Source organism: Brassica rapa, chromosome A09, assembly GCF_000309985.2.
Source record: "Brassica rapa cultivar Chiifu-401-42 chromosome A09, CAAS_Brap_v3.01, whole genome shotgun sequence".
NCBI classification, from domain to species: Eukaryota; Viridiplantae; Streptophyta; class Magnoliopsida; order Brassicales; family Brassicaceae; genus Brassica; species Brassica rapa.
The window spans coordinates 7503513-7516983 of NC_024803.2; the positions used below are offsets into that span (position 1 = coordinate 7503513).

A 13471-nucleotide genomic window follows, 5' to 3' on the forward strand; every position below is an offset into this window, starting at 1 on the left:
CTTATGTGATACAGCTTTATTGCACCATTTGTTAGTCATGTAACCTCTAAAGCAATAAAGCTCAGATAGTCTAATTTTCTTTTACAACAAATGAACTGAATAACTCAGATATTAGTACAAAATGCTCAACTACATTTATATGATATCATCTATGTAAACTTTATATTTGTATTTCTAAACCGGTTAAAGTAATGTAAAGCTGTTGATGAAAAAATAAGATAAAACCTGATGTAGACTTATCAGAATTAAGATCATTAATATGGGGGGTGGTCGGACCAGTCCTTCAATTGGATCAAAACTAAAAACATTGTTTTTTTCGCTACCAGAAACATAGTTTTAAGGAAAATTTGAACCAGTAGCCAAAAAAATAATATATATATATATATATACATATTTCACTAATTAACCATTTTCCTTCATATCTCCTCCTTTTTTTTCTCTCTCTCTCTCTACCCTTTTACACTTTAACTACAAAACTAATAATTCCTCCAATATAGTCATTCAACAAAATAACCCTAGGTTTAATTTCTTTGTCAAAAAAAGTTTTAATCTATAAAATAAAAATAATTATAAATAAATAAATAATACATATTTATAACAAAGGTGAAAAGGAAACAAATAAAGGGGAAAGAAACCAGGACAGCTTTATATACGTACGTTGATTTCTTCCGTTCTCTCTCTCTTTCTCTATTTCATGAGCTAATCGTACAAACAAAATCAGGTCCAAGAATTAGGGCTTTCAGGACAAACCCGAGAATATGCAAGAAGCAGCGTTAGGTATGATCGGAGCCACAGTAGGCGGAGGAGGAGACGGAGACGCAGCCGTGGTGGCGGAGCAGAATAGACAGATGAAAGGTGAGATAGCGACACATCCCATGTACGAGCAGCTATTGGCCGCACACGTGGCATGTCTGAGAGTGGCGACTCCCATCGATCAGCTTCCGATCATTGAAGCTCAGCTTTCTCAATCTCATCATCTTCTCCGATCTTATGCTTCGACAGCCGTTGGATTCTCGCATCATGATCGTCAAGAGCTCGACAATTTCTTGGTACGTTAATTAGACTAATTGTTGTACAAATTAGTCCTTAGTTTGATTACTTGTTTTGTTCTTTGTTTTTGTTTATAAGATTGATTAATAATGGAGCAAGAATGAAAAGTTAAATTGTTTATCCTTGTTTGGAAAATATGTTTAATAAATTGCTTTTTTTCAATGATTTAGTGGTTACTTTTATAGATTTTTTGTGAAATTCCAAGATATAATTGTTAATGATTGCTAGTGGACTAACTATGAGTGAGATTATAAACCTATATCAATCTTGTGTGCATTATGTTTTTAAGGAATTCATGTTTATAAGATCCTTGTGAATTTAAGGTGAATTGTGTGAATGATGTTATGAAAGATGTAATTAAACTTTGTCATTTCCATGCAATTTTGTGTATCTTCACAAAACCTTAACATAGACTCCGTATTATATACACATACATAGGCATAACGTGTAAATATACTGATTTATCTTTAGGTGGTCTCATGATTATGTGCTAAATTAATCAGAGTTGGTCAATGTAAAATGTCATCTTTGTAATTACATTTAAATCATCTATTTAAATTTGATTATTCATGTTGGTTGAAGCCGGTTATTCGACTCCATACTAAAATTTGCAACTGCATTAAAGTTGAATTGATATCTCAACTACAGCTTTGGAAGTAATTTGCGATATTAAAAATCTGAATTTATATTTATTGAAATTGGGTAGAAATAGGCTGTATAATGATTTAAGCGCTCAAAACACATCACACCAGATGAACGTACTTATATGCATGTATGCGTATATATGGAAATGTTTGTTGAACGTAAATGAATTGAATGTTCATATTAATTAATGTATATATAATAACAAAAATTGGATACAGGCACAATATGTAATGGTGTTGTGTAGCTTCAAAGAACAGCTTCAACAACACGTGAGGGTTCATGCCGTCGAAGCAGTGATGGCTTGCCGTGAAATTGAGAACAACCTCCACTCTCTCACAGGTTTTTTTCTCCTACATTTGCTATTTCGTTATGTAAAATATCAAGATAAATAAATTTAATCTTTTTGGAATTTATTTATAATGGTATCTGAATATAAAGAATAATAGTTTTAAATAATATATGTATATTTTAAATCTCTTAGATATATGACTTTATAAAAACCATATATATCCATATAAAATAATTAATACTATATTATATAAAGTTATATAAACCACGCAGAGTGTTCCAAATACAATATAATAACTAAAATTAATTTTCTGTTGGACACTAGGTTATTCAGTTTAGTACAAACCATTGAGTTAGGTAGTATCTAAAAGGTTCTTGCTGATTATACCAGATATGAACAGTCGGTAAACATAAACCTTATATATAATTTTTTTTTTGGAGAAAATATATATAATTAAATGTATGTAGTGGGAGATGATCATGAAGAATATATATAGCTTTCACAACTAAATATAAGATACGGTTATAAGTAATTTGTTCAAGAGACAATGCCTCCAAAGCCTTGGAGATAATATCAAAGGCGTTAGAATCATTCAACCTTTTCTTTAGAGGATAAAAATAAAGAGTACTTGTCTTGAAACGCAGTTTTTGGAACAGTACTTTGTCACATTTCCACATCGTAAATAGTGTGTGTTTTATAAAAACTTTTTATCATGACAATTAAATATTTCAACAATTGCAACGATGAAAATAATAAAAATTTAAATGTAACACACATTGATGATTTGATGTGGCATGTTTTAAGCAAAAGGGCTTTTGGGCGTAATCCCTCTAGTAGTTGCACTGTTGGGTAAACATTTTTTTTTAATTCTGTTGGAGTAAACATATCGTGTAAACTTTTTCTATTCCCGTAGGAGCGACATTAGGAGAAGGGTCCGGTGCGACGATGTCCGAGGATGAGGACGATCTTCATATGGATTTCTCATCTGATAATTCCGGCGTTGATTTTAGCGGCGGACACGATATGACGGGATTTGGTCCATTGCTTCCGACTGAATCTGAAAGATCTCTTATGGAAAGAGTCAGACAAGAACTGAAACTCGAACTCAAACAGGTAAAATATTGATATGTTAATGAGTCACCACAATAGTATGTTTAAATATCTACTTTATTGGATTTTTTGGAGTAAAATGTTATGTTTTATTGATTTTATTTACTATTTTCTTTTAATTAAATTTGTCTTTTCTTCAATAAGGGTTTTAAATCGAGAATTGAAGATGTAAGAGAAGAGATAATGAGGAAAAGAAGGGCTGGGAAATTGCCTGGAGACACAACAACTGTCTTGAAAAATTGGTGGCAACAACATTGCAAGTGGCCTTACCCTACTGTGAGTACTATACATCTTTTTATATTTGTACGAACCAACACCCATATTTCGGTACAATTATTCGTTTGCGTTTGAATTTACGTTAATAATATTCTAATTATTATAACATGACACAACAAATGCAAATGTAAACGCAACGAAGCAATCTGGCTCAGTTTGGACACTCAATAGTCAATGCATGCTTTTTATAGCCAACACACAATACGTACTCTTTTACATATACGAATTGAAATTTACTAATAGTATATAATTGGATCAACCATAGTGACCGTTAGGGTCGGTCATAACATTTTGGGAACTATTCAGATTGAGAACTATAATGTAATTGACAACAACACATTATATAATGTAAAAGATCGATGTGATTTGAACAGGAAGACGACAAGGCAAAATTGGTGGAGGAGACAGGATTACAGTTGAAGCAAATCAACAATTGGTTCATTAATCAACGCAAGAGGAACTGGCACAATAACTCTCATTCCCTCACTTCCTTGAAGTCCAAGCGCAAACACTAATCTCTTCTTACTAATTACTAGTATACAATTGCCACTACATTTACATATGCTACTTACATTGCGCGATATATGAATTTCTTGTATTTAGTAATAACGAGGTGTGATTATGAATATCATGTACTTAGCTTATTTTACATCCCAACCACTAAATGGTTTGTGCTTTGAGTGACTTACTTGTTGTTATTGGATTGTGATTCAATATGTTTTACTTTTTACTGCGATTCACCACAACAACTTTCACTTTCTGTCGCTTAATCAAAGCGCAAACTCAATCCTCTCTTTAGTCCTCACTAATTAGTACACATCTTCAAACTAATTACATTGCTTTATCATATATGATATATGCAGTTTATGTTATTTGGTAATAACGGGATCTGATCATTAATATCTTGTTCTCTCTTTCTTTGTTATAACAAAAAAAAAAATATTGTATCATGTTCTTGCTTAGCTTATTTTACATTTGAACCACTAAATCGTTTGTTTTTTTACTTTTTAGTAATGTACTTCAGGTTGTTACTAAATTAAAAACACGATAAATTAATAATGTTAAAACATTAAGAATTTATTAATTCATAAAATGATATATTTATGAGAATTATTTTAAATTAGGATCATTACCAAATGTTAGTTAATCAATTCTTAATTATTGCTTTAAAATGTTTATATTTTAAAGTAATCAAATAGCATATCAAGTCAATTAAATAAAAACCAGAAACCTAGATAATTTGTTTGCAATTTTCATTTTTATATTTATACTAACCATTATATAACACAATTCAGTAATTGAAAATATTTTATAAAATATACACTGTTATAAATAATATAAGAACACTTTTTTGAAAATTAAAAACAGAATACGATTTGACATAATTGTTTCCTAAAAATTTCAATGCAAAATTTATTACCTTTATTTTTAGTTTATTTTTATATCGGTTGAAATATGATTAAATGTATAGATAATGATATTTTTATTTAGAAAAAAAATAAAAAATAAATCATTTCTTAATATGTGTGCAAAATTTAAAACAACATTTCAAATGAAACAGAGAGAATGTAATGTTTGAAATTCTTACAAGTAGGCACGGCTCTACCAGAGATTGTCATAGGATTCTTGAAATTATGAATAAAGAAATATTAAGAGACTGGATGGACGAATAGAGTGATCTTTACTAGTTCCAGATGTTTATTGTGGTTCAGAGGCGCTAAAGCAGCATAGAGAAGTTGTTGCCTCATCTATGAAACTGAGAAGTTGTAACATAACTATTGAGTCAAATAAGAAATGCAAACCCTAATTATTGAATTGATTTTGAAATATCTTGAAATGATCAAGACTTCCTTATTTATACATAAACACACAACTTATAAACCACACAAACATAATTAAAAGTCACCACCACAAGGGTCCACCACAACATTAGCTCCATATGTTGTCTTATATTTTTTTCTTCATTGCCTCTTTTTTCAAGTGGATTCAATGATTCTTCGTTTCACTTTGTCAATGGATCATATCATGTCTCACCACTCCTCCTTGCTTGGTTTCAAAGTCAGTACAAGTTTATCTTCTAGTTCCTCACACTGCATGGTTCTTAATGGGTTAATGAACAAATTTGCAACTAAGCCATTGTAGACAGTACAGTTCGAAGAACTGAAATATAAACTTCGAATGACTTTGGAATGGATCAAGGAGTGATGAGATATTATAAAAGTATGAAGCAAAGGTTATGTCTTTAGGACACAATTTGAGAGTCTTGATCATTGATCATTGCTCAATTATTTAGTCACAAACATAAACACTACAAAAATATCAACTCTGTTTAGTCTCTAGTAGAGACTCTCAACCATCACATGGTAAGATGATCACAAATAAAATCAAACAAAGAGAGGATCATACACACACTGTTCCTTTTTATTCTATTTTGTAAAATTTGGTAGCAAAATCTCTTAAAAACATATCAATAGAGAGAGTTATAAGTACAACAAGTAGCAACAATGGAGCCAATGCAGATGACAAGTGATGGTAGAAGAGTTGCATTCAAGAGATGGTTTCTTCCCAAGAATCCTCCCAAGGTTATGGTTGCATCCGCCACAACCCTAGCCAAGGTTCCAGCTTCCGTCGACAGCAACCCTCCGTTGTATGTTCCTTTTGATAGCCTCGAAGACATTACCCGCGATAACAACGACAGATTCACACCTATTGAGAAAACAAAAGCAGTTGAAAACAGTTGCTTCTTAAAAAGACAGTTTTGCTTATACATACCTTCGAGTACTTCAGCAGCAACGAACATTACTAGACCAGAGATTACGTATTGCGGTACGGTGTAAGGAACAAACAAGTTAAAACTGAAGAGAATCCCGATAAAGACAATGATCTCAGATGTCAAAAGGATTTGCCTGCAAATAGAGACAGAGATCGCACAAAAACACCATCAAGCTCCATATGGATTCAGTGACCAAGAAGCATGAAAAAGCATCTATAGTTTCAGTTTGAGCTAAGGGTTCGAAGAAGTACCTGTCTTCAAACATGTTACTGATGTAACTTCCGACAAGAATGTTGATTGGTAGCACCGTGAGGCCAAGGCACGCCAGAAAGATGGCAACGGAGCTTGTTGTCCAACCAAAATAGTATGAAGTAACCACACTAGACTCGGACAGTAATATCTCCATGGCGTATTTGAGCATGAAGTAGATCAACAGTTGAACCTGACACCACCAAAAACCACACAGCAGAGCTTCCAGTCAGATAAACTTCTATCAATAGGATCAAGTCCATAAAAATCATGTTACAGGAAGCTGATGATGATTACCTTAACAGATGGAGTAAGAAGTCGGTATGCATCACCAAAAGAATTTGCAGGTCTACGAGAATCTTCTGCCGATTCTTCACTTTCATCGCAATCCTCTTCATCTTCGTCTTCCAGCTTGAGTCCTGAAGTTATCAGCAACGGCTTTCGAAGACCTTCCTCCACGGCTCTACTATTTTCTTCTCTGTCTGTCACTGCATCATCCAAGAGAGTCTAATCAAAACTCGTTTCAATCAGTAATGCAACAGTTCTACTATATAAAATCTACAAAAGTAGATTACTTGAAGTTGTTTCATTCGGGTTGCTTCCTTCTTGTTCCTCTGTATCACGCAGTGGCTCTTTGAATGAAATGCATAGCCATACCAAATAGAACAGCCAAGCCACAGCCATAACCCACCCAGGCAAAGTAGACTGGTTAAATGTCAGCTTATAGATCTTGAATTTGATTTGGAGTAAACCGGCGAGAGCAGGACCACAAGCCATTCCAAGAGCACTAGCACTCACAAAACCTGCTGATGCCTGCATTCGGATTCTTAAAGGCACACAATCACTGATGTATCTCCGGTTCACAGCTCTTGCTGACCCCAGCCTGCAACATTTAAAATGGTTAGCAACAAAGGTTTCCTCTTTTAAAACATTTTCATAAGTTTTTTGGACTTACCCACAACAGAGACGGCCAAGTAAGAGAAGAGTAATGGAGTTAGCATCATAAGCCAACGCATACATTAAGTTCCCTATAAAGAGAGCAATGCTACTAAACACCAGAGGCTTGAAGTAAGATTTGTTGGACCAAGCGCTGAAATAAACCGATGAGAAGACTTGAGCCACGGCCATAGATCCAATGACAACACCGCAAACGGTCGCTGCAGCTCCAAGGCTCATGGAATAGTCATCTGCTGTAGGAACAATGATGTATGTGTTCACCATGTACAAGAATGTGTTTCCTAAGTTCAGGAGTAACGAGTTAAAATGGTAAGTCCGTTCATCGATGGTGTCCTCTGAAGGAGTCTGCAAATCATCTTGCATGATAAGAGCATGCTGGGCCAAGAAGTTGAGGAAACTCGTTGAGTTCGTTAGCTTGTCCACTGCAGTCTTAATTGCCTCAACCACTGGATCCTGCGGAGATTAAGGACTTAAGAAGAATTGACCAAGAGCAGAGGATGTTGTTGTGATATTGCTAAAATGTATTTACCTGAAGAGGAAGAACAGGTTGGTCGTAAATTGAATAAAAACTTCCTTCGTGTTCTTGAAGCTCATGAAGATTGCGAGATATTGCCCCAACAACAGCTCCTACACCCTATAAATACCATACACCCAACATTTAAGAGCCTGTAGATGAAACCACTGAAAGAACGGTAAGAAACTTTGTATTTACCACATGCTTAAACACTTGCTGAAGCTGTGAGTAAGGATGGTCAGCTCGGGTTTTAACGTAGTAGTCGGCGAATCTATAGCCAAACCGTTTGTCAAATTTCTTGAGTATCTTGCGCAGGCCAATGGCGTTCAGCTCAACGAACACCAGAAGCTGTAGAAGATCTCTTCCAACATCTCTGTATGATTCTCGTAGCTCAACAATTTTTGATATGTCAGGCTGCTCGAGAACAGCATCATGCGTTTCCCTCAATGTGGCTAGTCGCCCTGCAAGCAACCCTTGTTGTTCCAACATGAACAGGACTGTTTTCTCAATCTGCAAGATGAGGAATCGGTTTCAGTATCTAAAGGAGTTCCATCTAATCGTCAAGATGGTAAAAGTTTCATCTAATAAACAGAAAGTCAGAAACAATGATAAACACAGGACTGTGGTTACTTGTATGAAGCCACATTTAACTTATAGGGATGCAAGCAAGGTAACTATTGAAACAAAATCTTATTGACAGTCTATGTATTAACAATAACATACTTGAGTATCGAGCATCCTCGAGAAATCTTTCAGAACATGGCGAGGATGTTGAGATCCGCCTCGTATCTGTTCAGCATATTGCTTCACTTTCTTCTTCATCATTTTGTAATTGATGTAATAACTACACAGGAATCATCAAAACGTCATTAGCAACCATAATCAGACGATCAGATCATACACTAAAGGTTTAATATATGGTTATAGATGCCATTAGCAGATGCATACCCTCTCCATTCTTCGATCTGTTTCCGCTGCAGATACTTCCCAAAAGCCACCATCTTCTTATCTCAGAAAGCAGAGAACCAACTTTTGATAAGAGCCTGAGAAGAATGTGGAGATTAGAACACACCCTGATACCACTTATATAAAGCTTTTGCATTTTTTGTCAACTTGAGGAAGCAAACAAAGAATTGGTGTGTGGCATACCGAAAATGAATTTTATACAGATACATGTTATCCAAGTCAATAGCATTCCAGAACAGTTTTTTTAAAATAATCCTAAAGTAGAGAGGAGAGAGAAGAAGAGATCTAAGAAATTTTTGACACATTCAAAGCTCTCCAAAGCCTAAATATACACTGAGATTTCAATCAACCAAGCCACAAGCAGCCCTACTCACTGGAGCTAACAGAGAGATAGATACAGAGCAGATGTAAGGTTTTGACGCAAAACAGGTTTAAGGAAATGAAAGAAAGAGTCAAGAAAGGTAGCATCTAAAAGGGGAGTAAAACCTCAAATGGGTTGTGGATTGCTGCCCATTATTTAGTGCTCAAGCACACTACAAGAAGTTTTCTAAATAACAATATTTCAAATAAACATATAAGAAAGTCAGCTAGTGAATGGCTGGCTCAGATGATACGATCAGGTAGAAACCACTGAAGACAATAATCAAATCAGAAAAATCTGAAGAAACAATCAAAACTCAGCTTTATTCATACTTTTTTCACAGCTTATAAATATGCTTAAAGACTCTAGCATTTCAATTCAGAAAGATGTTTTTGCTCTCTAACAAACAAGCCAAAGCAGAGATCTTGATTTATATATCAATAAGCTCACAATGTTTTTTTCTTACCTGTATCTATCTTCCTTCTCTCTTCTCTTCCTTCAATACAAAAAGCTGATGTCTTCCTTGGGATCTTCTTATAACAGATCAAATCTCTGGAAAAAAGATTAAAAATAGTGGGCAAAAGGGGATCAGAACACACGAGCTTAGCATGAAGGAAGGAAGGCCTACTACACATAACAATATATAAATAGATGCTAGTGGAGTGAGTCAATGATAAAATATATAAAGCAGCCAAATTTGCTTTAAGTAGGCACTACCAATTGTTTTTTTCTTTCCTGTTCCACAAAATTCCACATTGCAGCCAATATGATAAACGCCAAAAGGTTCTATAAACTTTTTTTCAAAGACGGAGAGGAGTCACATCGAACCTTAGATTCTCTCTCTTTTTGTTATCTAAAGCAATTAAACGACAAGAAGGAACCAACATACCTTTAGGAGATATAGATGACCATCAACGGAGGAATAAGCCTGAAAGAAAACAACGAATCTGGATCAAAAAGCTCGTTCCTTTACGCGTTGAATCGACGGAGAAGATCTTACCAAAGGATGGGTTTTTCTTGAAAGCTTTCGATTCTTGTGAAGAGACCCAGAAAGGCGGAGGGATCGGTGACGATTGAGAAATCAAATCGAGGGAGAGAGAGTTTCGGAGTAAACAAAGTGATGATTAATTTGCATTTAAGTGAGAGACCCAATCATTGAAGACAAAAGGGAGAAATCAAATCATGTGTGCCGAAAGTGCTGAAGAGAACACGTTTCTGTGAAAGTGGGCTTTTTCGTTATTATGTTCAACTTCCAGGGTCGGTTTTGTTAACTGGCAGATGTTTGGGGTCAAATTGAAATAATGAATTTAATTAAGGCGGCTATCTAATGAAATAACTATTAATGTATTGTTGTTTTGATTTTCTCTGTGTCGTTACTCGTTACAAATATTCACAACTTCCTTCGTTATTTTTCAATAATAAATGAAAAGCCAACCACTCGTACGTGTCGATGCGTCCGTTAACAATTTGTCTTTTTATTTTATGTAGTACTAGTATTAACCCCATGCTTCGCATGGGAATATTTTTCCATATAAAATATTTTGTTTCATATGACTAAAACGCATGTATAAAATAACTTCGATTTATAAGAAAGAGATGTGTACATCAAGAACAAAAGCTTCAAAACATTGCCTTACAGAATATATAAAATCATTGATCTTCCTATTATTCATGGTAGTTAAGAGAATACAATAGAGTTGAAAAATAAATTCTGATCATTGTGTTGTGTATTAATATTTCAAACATCTAAAAGAAAACATTGTGTATTGGAAAGATTGCAGTAATATAAACGTCTACCTGCTAATATTTATTTGTGTGTATCCTAAAATTTAATCAGCTTTTATATGGCATTGTCATCTTCAACTCTTTGTGTCCCTCTCGCTATTGATTACTTAATATCTGAGTGAAACATTAAACCTATAAAGAAAAGAGTGTCAAAGTGCTCAGCATATCATATTAAAGGATGTTTTAGTTTACATTTTGATGTAAACCTTTTTTTTATGTACAGTAGGAAAACAATTGTAAACCTATTGTACAGTAGGAAAACAATTCAACAATATGATCCTTTCTTGGTGAATTAATAGATGCACATTTACCTTTTATCAAAGATGTTCCACGTCTTCATCTGCATTTGTGTATGCTTTCTATTTTCGTCCTCTTTCTTCTTTTTTTTCCTAAACTCTTTGTTGGAGTCAAGTCTCCTCCAATTCAGATTCACCATATCCACTCTTTCTTGAACCTTTCTAACTGTAAACCGGTTCGTTGAAGGATGTTTTGCCAAACAAGATAGCTCCACTGAGAAATATCAAATATGCTTTATTGATATTTGTTTCTTACAGATCAATTTCAGCACGGGCTCGGGACATTCCATACGACCCCAAATTTGCATTAAGATCATAGATCTTTCACTCTATTTTAGATAGATGAGAAGTTCCTCTGATATTTGTTTATCCAATCTAAAAATATAGAAAAATATAGAAAAGCAAAAGATAGTGGGAAATGATAAAGATCGTGGGTTGTAGATTGTGTTTGAAAAATTGTTATACGCTATCATTTTTTAGATCAGTATCTTGCTTAACTGATTTTTTTTAAAAAAAATTGAAATGTTTTTCAATGTGTCAAAATTTAATTGGCAAGGTGACTTGTGCTTTAGTATATAAGAGATATATCTAATGAAATAATTATTAATGTATTGTTGTTTTGATTTTCTCTGTGTCGTTACTCGTTACAAATATTCACAACTTCCTTCGTTATTTTTCAATAATAAATGAAAAGCCAACCACTCGTACGTGTCGATGCGTCCGTTAACAATTTGTCTTTTCATTTTATGTAGTATATATTGTAATGACCAATCCATGGAGGAATCATGTGTGTCCGTATTCAATTTGTATTCGTTAACTGTTTTTATAAACTGAGGGAAGTTAAAGAAAGCAACACAACTGTAGTTGAAGAATTTAGCATACTGCAACATTTTCTTATGTAAAAAAAAAACATTTTCTAATGTTAAACTGTAAGGTGTAAATTAAGTGGACTCCAGAAGGTTCTTTTAAAATTCCTGAAATTTTTACATTGCCGGTATGAACCACTTTGAAAAACATTCATAATTATTGCTACTTGAAATTAGAAATAAGTCATGTTGCTTCAGGATTTGAAGAGCACATTATTACTCATAAACCCCGATTTGATCCTACAAGTATGGGTGAAGCAAAGGTTTTAGTTGAGATGGAGCTAGATAGAGACTTCCGAAAACTTATTGCTTTAGATGATAAACAAGGTAATATTTTCTTTGTTAATGTTGATTGCACATGGATTCCATCTATATGTGAGAGGTGTGGTAACCTAGGACACAAAGCTAAGAGATGTCTCATGCTTTCTACGACTGCTCAAGTTACTGCTTTCACATCGCCTTCAACATACACCCGTTCTGAGATTCCTATAGTGGATATAGATATTATCCCTCAGCAAAAAGGATAATAATCATGCTAAAGAGATAGAAAGTCTCTTATCTGAGTTTGAAATCTCTCCTGCTTTGCAACCTACTTTGGAAGTTGATGTTCACCATCCTTCAGCTTCTTCAGATAGTACAGTTGAGGGAGATGATACTGAAACCCCACTGTATGCGACTTTATCCTTTTCTTCCCTTGTGCATCAGGAGAACCCCACTGCTACACCTAACTCTTTCAACACTTTATCCACATTAGTAGACTCGCAGTCTATTCCCACTACAACATTTATTATGGAGTCTTTTCCATCAAACATTATCAACTCTAAGGTTTGTGAAACTTTAGTTGTTGGTCCCTTAACCACAACGCTTAACCTTTGTGCATTTGAGAATCCTTCTCGTTTCACAGTGTTAAGAGATGTAGATGAAGTTGTTAGAGACAGCTAGCTCGCTCGGCTTGACAAGAGGTGGGAGAGAAACAAAACCTCCTACCAAATTCTAAGACATGTAATGGAAGACGGTTCGAGGGAGAGGAAAGTGTGGCTGTCGCGGTCGTGGTTCTGATCACTACTTACTGCTTTTCATTGCATTGTTGGTTATTCTAGTCTCTATCTTTGTTGTTTCATAGATCGGGATTTAATCATTCATGAAACTTGTTTTATGTAAACTCTACCCAACTATAAGACTCATTGTCTTATCTCGTAATAGTTTATATTTTTAATTTGAAAACTTCTTATTCAGAAAAAAAAAAAAGAATTAGTGCATAGACACCAACGAAAGGTTGGCCTAATGACAGAGAAGGGTCTAGTAGGCATTTTACCATCCAAATTCAATTCTCG

At 34.4% G+C, this 13471-nt stretch overlaps 2 protein-coding genes across 4 annotated transcripts; one reads left to right on the top strand and one right to left on the bottom strand.

Annotated features, from left to right (window-relative positions):
- The first annotated feature begins 432 nt into the window (after positions 1-432).
- LOC103838054 (homeobox protein HD1) lies at positions 433-4110 on the top strand. 2 transcript variants are annotated; one of them, XM_009114471.2, is made up of 6 exons: positions 433-653; positions 722-1049; positions 1914-2034; positions 2898-3097; positions 3239-3370; positions 3745-4110. In XM_009114471.2, exons 2-6 carry the CDS (start codon positions 759-761, stop codon positions 3883-3885), a joined length of 885 nt encoding a protein of 294 aa, XP_009112719.1. In that variant the 5' UTR covers positions 433-653; positions 722-758; the 3' UTR covers positions 3886-4110. The 2 variants fall into 2 exon arrangements, with proteins under 2 accessions (XP_009112719.1, XP_033134468.1); XM_033278577.1 differs by having other exon boundaries at positions 652-1049.
- A 1501-nt stretch (positions 4111-5611) lies between these two features.
- On the bottom strand, positions 5612-10433 carry LOC103838056 (SPX domain-containing membrane protein At1g63010). Of its 2 annotated transcripts, XM_009114472.3 has the most exons (13): positions 10191-10433; positions 10080-10118; positions 9657-9742; positions 8812-8906; positions 8587-8707; positions 8062-8373; positions 7879-7983; positions 7348-7802; positions 6968-7275; positions 6690-6880; positions 6395-6585; positions 6143-6276; positions 5612-6076 (listed from the first exon to the last, which is right to left on the bottom strand). In XM_009114472.3, the coding sequence occupies exons 4-13, from the start codon at positions 8862-8864 to the stop codon at positions 5838-5840; spliced, it is 2109 nt and encodes a 702-aa protein (XP_009112720.2). In that variant the 5' UTR covers positions 8865-8906; positions 9657-9742; positions 10080-10118; positions 10191-10433; the 3' UTR covers positions 5612-5837. The 2 variants fall into 2 exon arrangements, with proteins under 2 accessions (XP_009112720.2, XP_018510422.2); XM_018654906.2 differs by lacking the exons at positions 10080-10118; positions 10191-10433 and having other exon boundaries at positions 5815-6076; positions 9657-9872.
- Positions 10434-13471: the final 3038 nt, after the last annotated feature.

Excerpts from the sequence above, each read along its gene's own strand:
- LOC103838056 (XM_009114472.3), bottom strand. The coding sequence starts at position 8,864 with ATGGTGGCTTTTGGGAAGTATCTGCAGCGGAAACAGATCGAAGAATGG. Across the intron at positions 7,803-7,878 it reads AACCTGTTCTTCCTCTTCAG|GATCCAGTGGTTGAGGCAAT; the intron begins GTAAATACATTT and ends TAATCTCCGCAG. Across the intron at positions 6,077-6,142 it reads TGCTGCTGAAGTACTCGAAG|GTGTGAATCTGTCGTTGTTA; the intron begins GTATGTATAAGC and ends TTTTCTCAATAG.
- LOC103838054 (XM_009114471.2), top strand. The coding sequence starts at position 759 with ATGCAAGAAGCAGCGTTAGGTATGATCGGAGCCACAGTAGGCGGAGGA. Across the intron at positions 3,098-3,238 it reads TGAAACTCGAACTCAAACAG|GGTTTTAAATCGAGAATTGA; the intron begins GTAAAATATTGA and ends TTCTTCAATAAG. Across the intron at positions 3,371-3,744 it reads GCAAGTGGCCTTACCCTACT|GAAGACGACAAGGCAAAATT; the intron begins GTGAGTACTATA and ends TGATTTGAACAG.